At 58.6% G+C, this 13,020-nt stretch overlaps 1 protein-coding gene across 2 annotated transcripts; it reads right to left on the bottom strand.

Annotated features, from left to right (window-relative positions):
* Window positions 1-374: 374 nt before the first annotated feature.
* CARHSP1 (calcium regulated heat stable protein 1) lies at window positions 375-11,609 on the bottom strand. 2 transcript variants are annotated; one of them, XM_022552181.3, is made up of 4 exons: window positions 11,545-11,609; window positions 4,030-4,194; window positions 3,223-3,345; window positions 375-1,529 (listed from the first exon to the last, which is right to left on the bottom strand). In XM_022552181.3, the coding sequence occupies exons 2-4, from the start codon at window positions 4,185-4,187 to the stop codon at window positions 1,367-1,369; spliced, it is 444 nt and encodes a 147-aa protein (XP_022407889.1). In that variant the 5' UTR covers window positions 4,188-4,194; window positions 11,545-11,609; the 3' UTR covers window positions 375-1,366. The 2 variants fall into 2 exon arrangements, with proteins under 2 accessions (XP_022407889.1, XP_030619510.1); XM_030763650.2 differs by lacking the exon at window positions 11,545-11,609 and having other exon boundaries at window positions 4,030-5,583.
* Between the last annotated feature and the right edge of the window lie 1,411 nt (window positions 11,610-13,020).

Raw genomic sequence — 13,020 nt, 5'->3', positions numbered from 1 at the left:
TGTTTCACTGCATACTGGAAACCAACACACTTACTTGCCTATTTAAAACAACTCCAGTGGTCATTTTGTGATGTATGAAAATATCAAATCACTGTGTTGTGCACAGGGAACTAACATAGTGTTGTAGGTCAGTTACACTTCAAACACACACACACACCAATAACAACTCCACCAGTTCTCAGCAAAATAGTTCTGGCCTTCCACCCCCTTGCAGAAATTTCCAGATTTAAGACACTGGATTAGGCCGTCATTGTCTTTCAAGGGCTCGCCTCCCTGCACTGACAAATGGACGCTTGACTACATACAGGCCACATATTTCAAGACGTATTTCCCAGCTATTGCTATTTTTAAAACACAACTAAAGCCAGACCAAACCACAGCAAAGAAAATCCTAAGGATCTGTTTACTGGAAATATCTACAAAGGTTTGCAATGTCAGCAGCGAAGTGCAAACAGAGCTGGCTCTGGTGAGAACTTCAGTTATGAAATAAAAAAAAGAAAATCCTAAGCAGTGCTTCACACCAGTTTTCCAGAAAACCCCACCAAAGGTGTATTTCCCCTTCAACTTCTGACTTTACCAGGCTGTCAGGAAGCAAACCACCTGCTCTTTTCTAGATGGATCCGGAGAAAAGTCTGGTCTTAAACAAAGAGCCTCCCCTCTCCACACTCCCCTCTCCCACCGCCATCCCCACTCCCACCCACCACCTCAGTGACGGGGCTGCTGAGCCAGGATCACTCAACCTGAAGACGGACAGAAAGGACCAGCCTTCAAAGAGAGTTAGGATTCGCCTCTGAGCACGTCGCTGCCAGGTGGAGGACTCCGGGCTCCCAGACACCCAGCTGTGACACCTCCCGCTGCAAAGGTACCAACCTCCCCCCACTCCCCGCCCCTCCCAGCCCCCTGAACAACCAGCTGAGAACCAGAAAGAAAAGCCTGCTCTGCCCAGGGCCGAGGAGAGACACAAGGGGGCCGCTTGGGCGGGAATTCCTCCCGGGAAAACACGCAGGGTCCATGTCACTACCCAGAGGGCCAGATCTGGGGATTTTGAGCCTTCCTCCAGGGATGAGGGGCTGTGGGCTGGGGAAGACCACCCGACCCAGTCCCGGGTGGGGCTCGGACAGACCCTCCACTCAGCCACTAGCGGGCGCCTCTCCTTTTTCAATGCTTTTAATGCTTTTCAGATGGTGAGAGGCTGTGCTGGTGGCCGAGAGCACCCCACACCCCTTCCTTCAAGAGACACTTGAAAGGGACCACGCTCCCCCCTTGAAGCCCCATCTCAAGCGGTAGAATGTCCTCTCCAGTTTGGTCCTGCCTCCGGCCCCAGAGTCTCCCCCAAGCCCTGGGGAAGGGGCGCCTCTGGCCTCTCCTAGGAGCTGACGATGTGGCCGGACCAGGTCTCGTGCTTGGTGCCCGGCGCCAGGTGGGTGATGACCACCTCCACGGCCTGCAGCTTCTCGTTCTTGGGCGGGATGGAGCACATCTTATAGGTGACCTCATCGCCTTCCACGGGGACGTACTCCCCCTCCACGCTGTGGGGTGGGGAGAGAGCACTCAGGGCCGGCACTCAGAGAAGCCAGGACACCAGCCCTCGCAGAGAAACTGCCGCCCTGCCCTGCCACCAGGGGGCACCACCATGGCCCTCTGGTCGTGGCTAAGGAGCCCCACACCCAATCAGCTCCTTCCCTGGGACCTCGGTTGCTGAGACAGAGATGGAGCCCCACCCCCTGGGGATGCTCACATGGCATGTTAAACGAGGGCACCGTGGGCCTGATGGAGGGAACAGCGGGGAAAGGCAGTCTGAGCCCGAGTTGGGGGATGGCCTGGGTGAGGGTTTCCTGAGCAGCACCCCAACCCCCTGACCCGTCCAGGAGTCCCAGAAACCAGGCTACACCTCTGCTGTTCAACTCCTCAGAACCCCAGTGAGCTTTCCAGAAAGTCCATTTCCCTTACTTTCTATGGGACATGAGTCACCATCTCACCCGTGATAGGGAGGTGCCCAGCTTGATGTCCCCGTGATGAGACCCCAGGAGGAAAATCCCCTTCAGATCCTGAGCACCAAGACCAGTCAGCTCCCCCGGAACTGGTTTGCCTTGACTGAAGAATAACATTGCAGATGGTGCTGCCCTCTTTGATTTGGCCACCAGGAAGCTCAGGAATAAACATGTAGCCCACTTCTAGCAGTGGAACTAGGCATCACAGTATCCCCATCTTTCTTATCTGCCCCCCAACCCCATGCTTTCCTTTCTAATTTTTTTGGTGCACTGTGTGTATCCTTGTCAACCACTACAAATCCTTTCTGGAAAGAGGCAATGTGGAGATACATGTCTACATCCACGTATGATTCATACATACGTGGAAGGCATTGCTCTAGCGTCATCCTCATGTCTACGCTGTACGGGGGGTCTACTGAAGACCCGGCGTGTAAGAATGTTGGGGGAGGGTCAGAAGGGATAACTCTCCCATCCCAGCAGACATGTGCAACAGGATCCTAATTTCAAAAACATGGTTTCTATGTAGACAAGGTCTGCTGTGTGGGGTAAGGACTTTGCCTGCCACAGTCGGAAAGACTGGGGAGCTGCCGCTGAGGTCAAGGGTTGGGGTGCGGGTCGGGGTGCCAATCGGATCCCCACAGATCTGCAGGCTGCTTAGAAGATCAGAAGTGAAGCACAGGCTGCTGGACGCCTTCCAGCCTCAAGACCAAGGACGTTTGGGCTCCACCCTGGGTCCCCCCCCACTGCCCGCCCCAGGGTTTCCAGACACTCAGGAAGGAAGGACGTCCGTGAGCAAGTGGCAGGAGAAAGGGTCCAGCCCCAAACTTCCTTCCTGGAACAGAGCACAGGCAGCCCCCCGCCTCACCAGCCTGCTTCCCCCGAGGAAGTGCAGGAGCCCAGCCGCCAGGTGAAACACAGCTCCCCAGACTCACAGGGACGCCCCTCCCCACCCACCAGACCCATACGAGCACTCAGACCCACCCCAAGCAGATCTCAACTCACACACGCGCACACACAGTCGCCTGCAGCCTGACACACTGCCATCACCACCACGGGCTCACGACCCCACCACTGAACACTGTCACACACAGACAAGCAGAGTCACACACACCTGGCTGCACAACCATCATCATAGCCGGCGCCCAGGAGAGTCACACGCTCTCCCTGCCTCCTCGGGGCCACGGCAGCACCCACCCCAGACCCAGCCCACCCAGACTGGCCGCTGACTTACTCGGAGATGTGCAGGAAGATGTCAGGGCCGCCGTCGGCCGGGGTAATGAAGCCGTGGCCCTTGGACCGACAGAAGCATTTGCAGACTCCTCTGTAGATAGGGCCCTGTGAAGCCCGCACCGTCCTGCCAGAGAGAGGAGAAAGCGTGAGCGGCCCCCGCCAGCCCTCCAGAACAGCCCCCGGCTTCCCGGGCACACCCAGCTCATCCCAGTGCCCACCCACGCTGTGCCCCAGGGAGTCCTGGCCAGGGCCACCACGTACAGCTGTGCAGGTTGTGCACTGCACGACTCTGGGAGCCATTCACAGAGACCCTGGTGACAATGACTCTCTGAATGACGCTGGCAGAGTTTTCTCGGGCCTCAGTTTCCCCCTCTGACTAAAAGCTCTCTGCGCATCCCTCCCTCCGAAGGCTATTAGCAGCAGCAGCTAGCAGCAGCCTCCACTCGTTGGCCTGAGCTCTGCATCTCCCAGGCACCATGTGGGTCCCCTGCGGCACCGTGGCCACCCTGCTACTGTCCCCCTTTTGCAGCCGATGAAGTCAAGGGCTCACGGGGGAAGAGGCCTGTGTGTCGTTAAAGCCTGATGATTTAAGACCCCAGCGATTTCCCACCCCTGGCCATCCCCAATCCTTGCCCCCAGCTCGTGACAGCCTCAAGTGGGCCTGGAGCAGCGCCGTACAGTTTACGAGGCGCCTGCCCAGTTTCTCACCATCAGCCCTTTCCCAACCCCGAGTCTCCCATCTGACAGACAGGGACATGAGGCTCTCTGGACCCCGCAGGCGACCTGTCGCAGGAAGCATGACACTCACGCTGAGAAGGTCCTTGTCCGGCGAGTGGGCAGTGGGCTCGGGACCACGTTGCCCCGAAGCGGGGATGGTGAGCGGTCTCGGGCCTGTTGGGTATCCAGCAGCCCGGCCGAGGACTGGTGGGTGGGGTGCTGTGATGGGGGAGGAGGCTCAGATGACATGGCCGACCTGGAGAGGGACAGAGGCTCTCAGGGGCTCACGCCTTGCAAGGAGGGGCCCCCCGGATGCCTCCCCACCCCAGCGTCTGCCATCTGAGACTCATTCTTCTGGCTGTGGAATGCAGGCTCGAGGCTCACTCAGCGTGGAGGTCACCTGCTCCAGAAACACGCCCGGCTCACTCCAGCCGGGGCAGGCGCCTGGTCTGGGCTCCTGCAGCTGCCGTGGGCCTCCCGCTATCATTGCTCTGTACGGAAATGCCAGGTCGCATCACTGACAAGGACACCATTGGCCCCCTCTATGTTCCCAGTGCCCAGCACAGACCCTGGCACACGCTGGGCCAGGCGTGGTAAATCCTTGTGGAAGGAAGGAAAGGAGGGAGGGCGGGAGCAGGGAGGCAGGCAGGCAGGGCGGGCGGGGATGCTTCAATGCCAACCACCTAGATGAGGACTCCAGCCACTCATCAGACATTTCCTGGCCCCGGCTAAGTGCCGGACACTGTGGGGAAAGCAGAGGCAAAAAAGGGACCAACACTCAAGTGTTCGTCCAGGAAACTCCGGGACACAAACCAAAGAAGGCTCAGACCCCAAGTCAGGCCTGCATCCAGGAGAGGGAAGCCCGGCAGGTAAGTGTGTGGGACCCTGAGGGGCAGGGGCATTTCAAAGACAGCATCTCCACCAGGCCCCTTACTCAGATCCAGGCCTTAAAGTTAATTTCCACACAGCCTGAGTCTCCAATTGCTGCTAAGAAATCGAATTCCCTCCGTGACCCCTAACATGCATCAGAGGCCGGGGGCAGACCCAGCTGGAGGGGCTGGAGGGAGCGGACTCCATAGTCCCTGCCTCGCTCTGGCAACTGTGTCAAGAGCAGCACGTGGCCGCTGTACCCAACACACTGGCGGCCTTGCCTCAAGGCCACGAGGAAAGAGCAAAGCTCAGGAGCCAAAGGGCCTTGGCTGAGTCCTTTCCCCTCTCTGGGATCAATTTTCCCATCTGCACGGTGGAGCAGCTGGGTGGGCATCATTCAGCACCTGCTCAGGGAGGGGGATGGGGACTCAAGGTGGAGCAGAGCCGGGCCCTGTGGCCCCAGGACAGTGGAGGAGGCCGACTCGGACATCACCCCCGTTCACAGGGCAGCCCTGCTGGGTTCTGTGTGGTTCACATGGGGTTTTCAAATTTAAAATATGAGCTATCTTTTAAACATCCCAGGAGTTTGCTCCAAAACCTAGGTTTCCAACTAGTTTGAAAAAACTAGCAGCTCTGACAGCCTGGAGCCTCCAGTCCACCAGCCCTGCCCCATGCGCGCCTGGTCTATAGCAATTACGCAGCCCCAGGGCACCAGTTTTCAACCTGCATCCTCCAGGGAAAGGGCCGCCTCCTTCCCCCAAAGGACGAAACCTCTCCCTCCATTGTCCCCACAGTCCCCTGCAGTCCCCCACACTCCCCTTTCAGGACTCGCTCCCTCTGGCTGGGATGGGAGAGGGCCGCCTGGCTTCCCGGGGGAAGTGACATAGCTACCTCCTGACCCTTCTCTCAGCTGCAGCCGCAGCCAGCCCAGAAAGGCCCCGGCTCCTTGGCCAGGGGTCAGGGCTCCAGCATGACCCGCCAGTACAGGTCATAGAGTCCTAGAATGTTCAATGCCTGGGGTTCTGGGAAGGGGGCCAGCCCAGAGAAGGGAAGGCCCCACGCAGGACAGCAGGTGGGACCACTGCGTCCTGGTGACACCAGGGTGAGGCGGGGAAGTGGCCTCCCCCGCATCCACAATCTCCCTCTTTCCCCTGATGTCAGGCATATCTGACTTCAAATCCCACCCTGCCGGCTGTGTGATCTTGGGCAAGTTACTTAACCTCTCTGGACCTTGGTTTCTGCATGAGGAAAATGGGGATTTTAATAGTTCTGACTTCACACCATTGTCATGAAGTTGAAATGAAACAATACATGTTAGGCACTCTGCACACCCTCCACCCAGAACAAGTGAGCATTAAGTGTCAGCTACGATTGTTGTTATAACTGTCATCATAAAGTCATTCAACAAATATGTGCCCGGTGTCAGGCCCTGTTCATGGCACTAGAGACACGGCTGAATTTGGAGCCAGAGAAGAAACAGGTCAATAAATATATAAACAAAATCATTACAGGTGGTTCCCTGGTGGCCTAGTGGTTAGGATTCCAGGCTTTCATTGCCATGGTCCAGGTTCAATCCCTGGTAGGGGAACTGAGATCCCACAAGCTGCGTGGTGTGGCCAAAAAATAAATAACCATTACAGACTGCTGAAAGGGCTGATAAGAAATACATAGAGGGACATAAAAAGTAGCAGGGTTGGGGTGCCACTCTAATGAGGGTGCAGGCTGGGTCCCAGACAGTAAGAAAGAGTGGACCATTTGCAAAACAGAGGGAGGCTCTTCCAGGTGTGGGAAACAGCCTGTGCAAAGGCTCTGAGGTTGGCAAGGGCAGGTGTGACTGAAGGCCAGCAAGGAGACTGGGGGCGGGGTGGGTGGCCGGGGCACTGGGGAAGGAGGGGTGAGAGGTGAGAGGCAGGTTGGGTTGGAGGGCATCACCATCATCCCCATGTGTCTTCATTCTTCACATCCATGTCTGTCTGACTGTCACCATGTCCCCTGCCAGGGCTACCTCCCCCTGGGTTAATGAAGCAGGCCCAAACTGGGGCCCCCCTTCTCTCTCCACCCCAGCCCCCTTGACTCCCCTAGTATACCCAGTCCAGCAGAGATGCTAATGGAAGCCCACCGTCTTGAGCGGGGAGCAACCTGAAGGCAGCATGGAGTCCCTCCACGTCCTAGGGCCCTGCACTGGGGCTGGGACAGAGCAGGGTCTTAACCAGCATTAGGACCCGAAGCCCCCGCTGGAGTTCACGTGTACTTGTGTGCTCGGTGCCTTGCACAGTCGAGCAGCAGCAGGGGGCGCCACGCATGCGTACCTGGCAGTGGGAGAAACTGAGGCATGGGGGGCACCAGAGCCTCCCGGAGTGGGAACGGGAAGGTAAGTGCTGGCCTGGGAGACTCAGGAGCCTTAACCACCACCCTGCCCGCCTCCCCTGGGCCATCAGAGCTGAAAGCAGCTGGGGCAGCTGGAGCAGGCCTGGACAAGAGCCAGCCCGCCCCCAGGGGCCTGCGTGGGGAGGGGGAGCGGCATGGGGGAGGGGGCAGGGAGAAGGAGTGCATGGCCTCTGTGTGGGGAGGCCTGGGTTAAAGTCCAGCTGTAAGGAAAACAGCTGGGGGAGGGGGGAGCCAGTAGCCCAGGAGCCAGCTCTGGGGCCCACTGCTGCCCTCCAACACACAGATGGGGGGTGTGCAGCAGTCACCCCCCCACCCTCATCCCCACCCACCGGTGCTTCCAACCAGCAACTGCTCTCCCAGCAACACCAGGGGAGCCTTGGAACTGACCCTGGAGGAGGCAGGGCCCACCCGCTGCCACTAGCCCCCCTCCTGGACCCCCTCAACTCCCTACAGCTGCAGGGCATTTGCAAACAGGCAACTGAGGCTCAGTCTGCTAGGAGGCTCTAGGCCAGACCTGAGACGGGCCTCAGGGCTGCAGCGAACTCAGACGGAAAGTCACGCCCAAGGCATGCCACGGCTGCTGAGCTGTGTGCACACACCTGTGTGTGTGCATGTGCGTAAATGCGTATGGCTGTGTGTGCACAGGATTGTATGGGCGTATTTGGCTCTGCTCACATGTGTGGTGTATGTGCGCACGTGTGTGTCTGAAGCCAGGCGCACACGTGGATGCACACCTGTCGCTGCCTGTGTGTGCACATCAGTGGACGGGGCAAGGCCACCCCACCCCCGGCACCAGCAGGGCCTTTACCCTGGGAAAGGGCAGGAAGGGGGCCTCAGCCCAAAATAGCCTGGGAATTTTCCACAGGCCCTGCATGTCCTCCTGGAAGGTTCAGAGAGTTCAGCTGGGCACCAGGCTCTGGTCTTCCTGACCCCTCTTCCACCCACCCACATATCAAGGGACTGGAGACCCAATCCTGCAGAGCTCCTGCTAACCCCCTCCCCTCCTCTCGGCCTCAAACCCCACCAATCGTATCAAGGACAAGTCTGTCTTGAGCCAAGTAGCCAGTTGCTGACTCCAGGGAGCGGATCCTTGGCAGTGCTATCCGTCATTTACACTTTAGTGAGAAGGAGTTTGCAGTTCATTCCACAAGGCTCCATTGTTGGTAGCTTTCAGACGCTTGAGGGCAGGGAGATGGAGGGGAAAGAGCTGAGTTCAAGTTGGGAGCTTCATTCTCAGCATGGTTCTCAGCAAAGCCAGATCTCTCCAAGCCTACTCTGAAAAATGGGGTGTCGAGCCTTCCATGGGTTTCTGGATGGGGGAGGCCAGGGCTGGGCACCATGTTCAGACACCTCCCAGGTGTCTGGCAGGTGGGGATGACTACTAGCCCACATGAAGGGAACAGGACAGGACACTGGAGAAAGTCGGTGCTAAAATGGAGATGCTGAAGATGGGGGCGGAGTCCCAGGTCCTGCATTTCTAAGGAGTTCCCCCCAGCAAGGCAGATGCTGGTCAACCGACACAGAGTAGTACACACAAGAGTAGTGCGGTTACCGGGTTACCGGCCTTGCCCACCTCTCAACCAGCATAAGAGGGTGGAAGGGAAATTGTTTTGGGGGGGGGCTCTAGATGAGTCACAAAGTCACCTTAGCACACCCAGGTTCCACGTCTGTAAGCTGAGGCAGCAGAGACGCCTCCCTTCCCTTCTCAGCCTCCAGCCCAGCTAAGCCCCAGCCCCGCAGAACCAAGGGCACGTGGGCCGAGGGGCTGGGTGAGCCAGCGGAGGCTGGACAGTGGGGTCCCAGGAAGCAAGAGAGGCTCATGAGGAGCCCGAGGCGGGCTTGGGCCACAATCCCCTCCATTGTTCGGGGGAGAGTGGGGCTCAGGCGAGGGAGGCGGGGAATAGAGCGAGGATAGAGGGGAGGGGCAAAGGGGGAAAGGAAGGGGGCGGGGACTCAAGGGGCGGGGATTCAGAGAGCGCCGAGGCCAAGGGGTGGGGCGGGGAGTCAGGGGGGAGGGAGCGGAGTTGGGGGAAGTGGGGAATCAAGTGGAGGGGGCGCAAGGGCGGGGCGGCGTGGCTGGAGCCTGCAGCGCCAGCAGCAGGGAGAAGTACGAACTCGGTGCGAAGGGTGCAGCCCGCGATGCCCGCGTCCGGGGAGGGGGAGCAAGCCCAGCCGGGAACTGCTCGGCCGCCCCAGAGTGCTGGGAAGAGGCCAGAAACCCGAGGGCCAGCGACCGGGAAGAAGAGGCGCCCCTCCAGCACTGCCCCCCGTTAGCGCTCCCGAACACGCCCGCCCCGCCCAGGACCTGCGCCCGCCGGCTCCCAGCATGCGCAGCCCTCCTGGGAGGAGCCCAAGCCCTTGTTCGTAACTAGGGGCCTACTCCGCACCCCATCACCCCCACTTCCAGCCCTCCTGTATTCCATTCTCGCCTCCATTCTCCCAGGGCTTCGGTCAGACCTAAGTCTCAGGCCTAACTCTGCACTCCACTCCCTCTGTGACCCCTGGCAAGCGACGTCACCGCTCCCTGCCTCAGTTTGCCCATCTGTCAAATGGGACAGTCCTGGTGCAGCCTCCCAGCCCGGCGGACGTCGTGCGGAGGATGTTGTGCAGGGGGTACCAGATACAAAGGCTCGGAAACAATGGTGGAGCCGCTAACGACAGAACTGTCAGGCCTAGGGCCATCTAGAATAATCCCTCCCATTCCTGTCCCTGCTGATGGGACACAAACCAAATGCCCTGACTTTGCCACTCGGTGAGACAAAGACCCACCCTCGTCCCCGCCCAGGACCCAGAGCCCGGCGCTGGGCCTGGCTCAGCTCATTGCGAGCATCTACTCCGGGCTGGGCTGGGCGGCGCTACAGGCCCCAGTTCCGGCTCTGCTGGGGGCGGGGGCGGGGGTGGGGGGAGGGAGTGACAAACACGGCAGCTTTGAGAACGGCGGTCATCAAGTCCGCCCGGGGAAGGCGAGCACAGAGTGGGCTTGGAGGAGGCCCCTGGCCCCGAGGAGGCAGCGGCTGCTTCGAGTCCTAAAGGCGGAGTGGGGAACTTTTTCCTGGGACCTGCAGGGGCAAAGGCCCAGGGGGAGGGAGGACGGACGGCAGAAAGAGGCTGGGAGGGTCTCGGGGGAAGATAATAGAAAGCTCTGTTGAAAAGTTTCAGACTTGACCGACAATGGACGATTTTAAGCCGGGGGTTGATCTGAACCTGTTTTTACAAGTCCTCCCTGGGTTCAGAGTGGCGAACGCATTGGAGGGGCAAGACTCCTCCAATGAGGGAGTGAAGAGACCAAGAAATATCCAAAAAGCCAGTAAAAAATGTTAACAGTAGCTAACGTTCCTCCCCGCACTGGGTCAGCCATGTCCTTTTATTCTCACTCACCCCGTTATGATAGGAAAAGTTACATCCCCAGCCTACGGATGGGGAGACGGAGGCTCAGAGAAGCCTCCTATTTTGCAGTGAGATACCCCCGCCTGTGGGAACGGAGATCGTGCCTGGAGGGGCTTATCTCCTGTCCCCCACCTCCAATACACACATCCACTCCAACCCCAGATAAGCTGTGGGGACCAGGGGCTTCCTTGTTAGAAATCAATACAAAACAAAAAACCGTTGCATTTCCGGCCTGCAAACTTGGGCTGCCAGTGAGGCTGTCGGGAGGGAGCCTGTGGGCGCGGAAGAAGTTTCTCGGCAAGGCCTCTGGGGCCCCTCATCCAGACGCAAACACACCGGGCGAGCGCCAGGCAGCTCCTCCTCCCCAGACGCGGCCAATCGTCCGGCGCCAGGATACCCCCAGCCCACCTCCCCGTCAAGCCCGGCCGACTTCCCACCACTGAGCCCACAGCTGGCGCGGCCAGGCCTGGCTGGGGGCTGTCTCCACCTCCCCGAGCGGCGCCCCCCACCCCCGCCGCGCCTCGCCCCAGCGCACCGCGAGTCACCCCATCCTGCTCCAGCCCACGAGCGAAAGCAGGGGGAGGGTGGGGGCGGGCGGGGGCGGGACGAGGAGGAGGGGAGGTTTTTTTCCGCTAGAAGAAAACAGGTGGGCAGGCGGGAAATGCAACCCGACGTCCGCCTCACATCCCTCCAGCTGCTGCCACACCCACCATTCTCCAGAGGGGGATGAGTAACCCGCGCTCCCCAAATAGGCCAAGGCGGCCCGGGTATTTCCTAGGGGCCTAGAGAGACCCAGCCTGGGGCCCTCTGCCGGCGAGCTGGAAGACCCTGCAGAGGGGGCGGTGAATGGGGGCAGCGGCGGCAGAAGAGGCCGAGGTCCCATCCCGGAGGTTCCTGGGCCTCCCTCGGGGCGGGGGCACCACACCACACCCCTCCTGGGGTCCCCGGAGAAGCTCCCTACCTGACGATCCACTCCGCTCAGCCAGCTGCTCTGCTCGAACTGCGGGAACTGAGCTGGGGAGGGGGCGCGGTTCGCGGGGCGGGCTCGCCGCGTCCCCGCCCCTGACCCCGCCCCCAGGAGCTCTCAGCCAATGGGACTGCGGTCTGGAGCAGGGGCGGGGCGGACGGGAGCACAGCCCCGGCGGGATCTTTGTGTCCTCGCGCGCGACTGGCGGGATCGCCGGGCGCATGGCCTTGGGGGGGGGAGGGGAACCCGGCTTCAGGCCTGTGCCGTACCCCGGCTAGAAAACTCCCCTGAAAAGGGAGAGAATCTGGTCTTCGCGCCCGAACAGGTCCCTCCCCTAGCCAACGGCGTCGGGTCTGGTCCCCCACCTGACCTTAGCTCCAGAAACCGGACGGCCCAGGGGCACCTCCGTTTTAGCACTAAGAAAGAGATCTAGGAATGACAAGAAGGAATGAAGAGAGCGGCCGAAGGGAGGAAAAGAAAACCAAAAAAATGCAAAGAAAGAAAGAACAAAAAAACGAGGGAAATCTGTTGATTTCGTTCTTTTTGTTTGTGTTTTGCTCTTAATTTCCACTCCCTCCTTGAGTCCTCTGTGTCTGCAGGGTTTTTTTTAAATTAATTTTTATTGGAGTATGGTTGCTTTACAATGTTGTGTTAGTTTCTACTGTCCAGCAAAACGAATCAGCTATACGTATACATACATCCCCTCTTTTTTGGATATCCTTCCCATTTAGGTCACCACAGAGCACTGAGTAGAGTTCCCTGTGCTATACAGCAGGTTCTCATTAGTTATCTATTTTATACATAGTATCAATAGTGTATATATGTCAATTCCAATCTCCCAATTCATCCCACCCCCCTTTTTTCTTTTTTTTTTTTAATTAATTTCGTACTCATAGGAGAGGAAACCGAGGCACGAGAGGTGACCCACCCCCTCACACACAGCAAGTCGGGAGCAGCCTCTGAAAGGGAACCCAGCCCTGGACCCAGGCTCAGGCTGGTAGTTGAGGGGCGGGAAGGGGGGAGGGATCCTGTAACTGTCCTGGGATAACAGGGTCCAGGAGTGGGGACGGCACGGGTGTCCCTCCTGGAACTCACCAGTTCTGCTTGCTCTTGCATGCAGATAGGTTAGGGGTCCCCAGAGAAAGAACCAGGCATGGCTTTCTTGACATAAGAGAAGCCATTTTTGGCCTAAGCCATTTTGTGATCTAAGCCCAGCCACAATGTTTGTCCTTTAACAGGGCTCAATAATTAATGATCTTCAGGGAAGTGAGGGAATGCAGGAACAAAGGAAAAGTAGTCAAGAAACAAGAGTTCAGCGATAAAATAGCTGTAGTTCCTCCTCAAGGGAATGATGATGACCTCAATCAACTAAAACTTGGACTCTGTCGAACTTTGTCCCAATTCTGTGCTGAATTCTCTGCTCAATCCCCTTCCTGAATAGGGGATTAAAACTTCCCCAGTTTGGGGAAT

The sequence above is a fragment of the Delphinapterus leucas genome, chromosome 15 (assembly GCF_059928025.1).
Source record: "Delphinapterus leucas isolate spDelLeu-1000000601 "Yukka" chromosome 15, BTC_Dleu_Yukka2, whole genome shotgun sequence".
Taxonomy (NCBI): domain Eukaryota; kingdom Metazoa; phylum Chordata; class Mammalia; order Artiodactyla; family Monodontidae; genus Delphinapterus; species Delphinapterus leucas.
The sequence above is the reverse complement of the archived record's forward strand: the minus strand, read 5'-3'. Positions and strand labels throughout refer to the sequence as shown.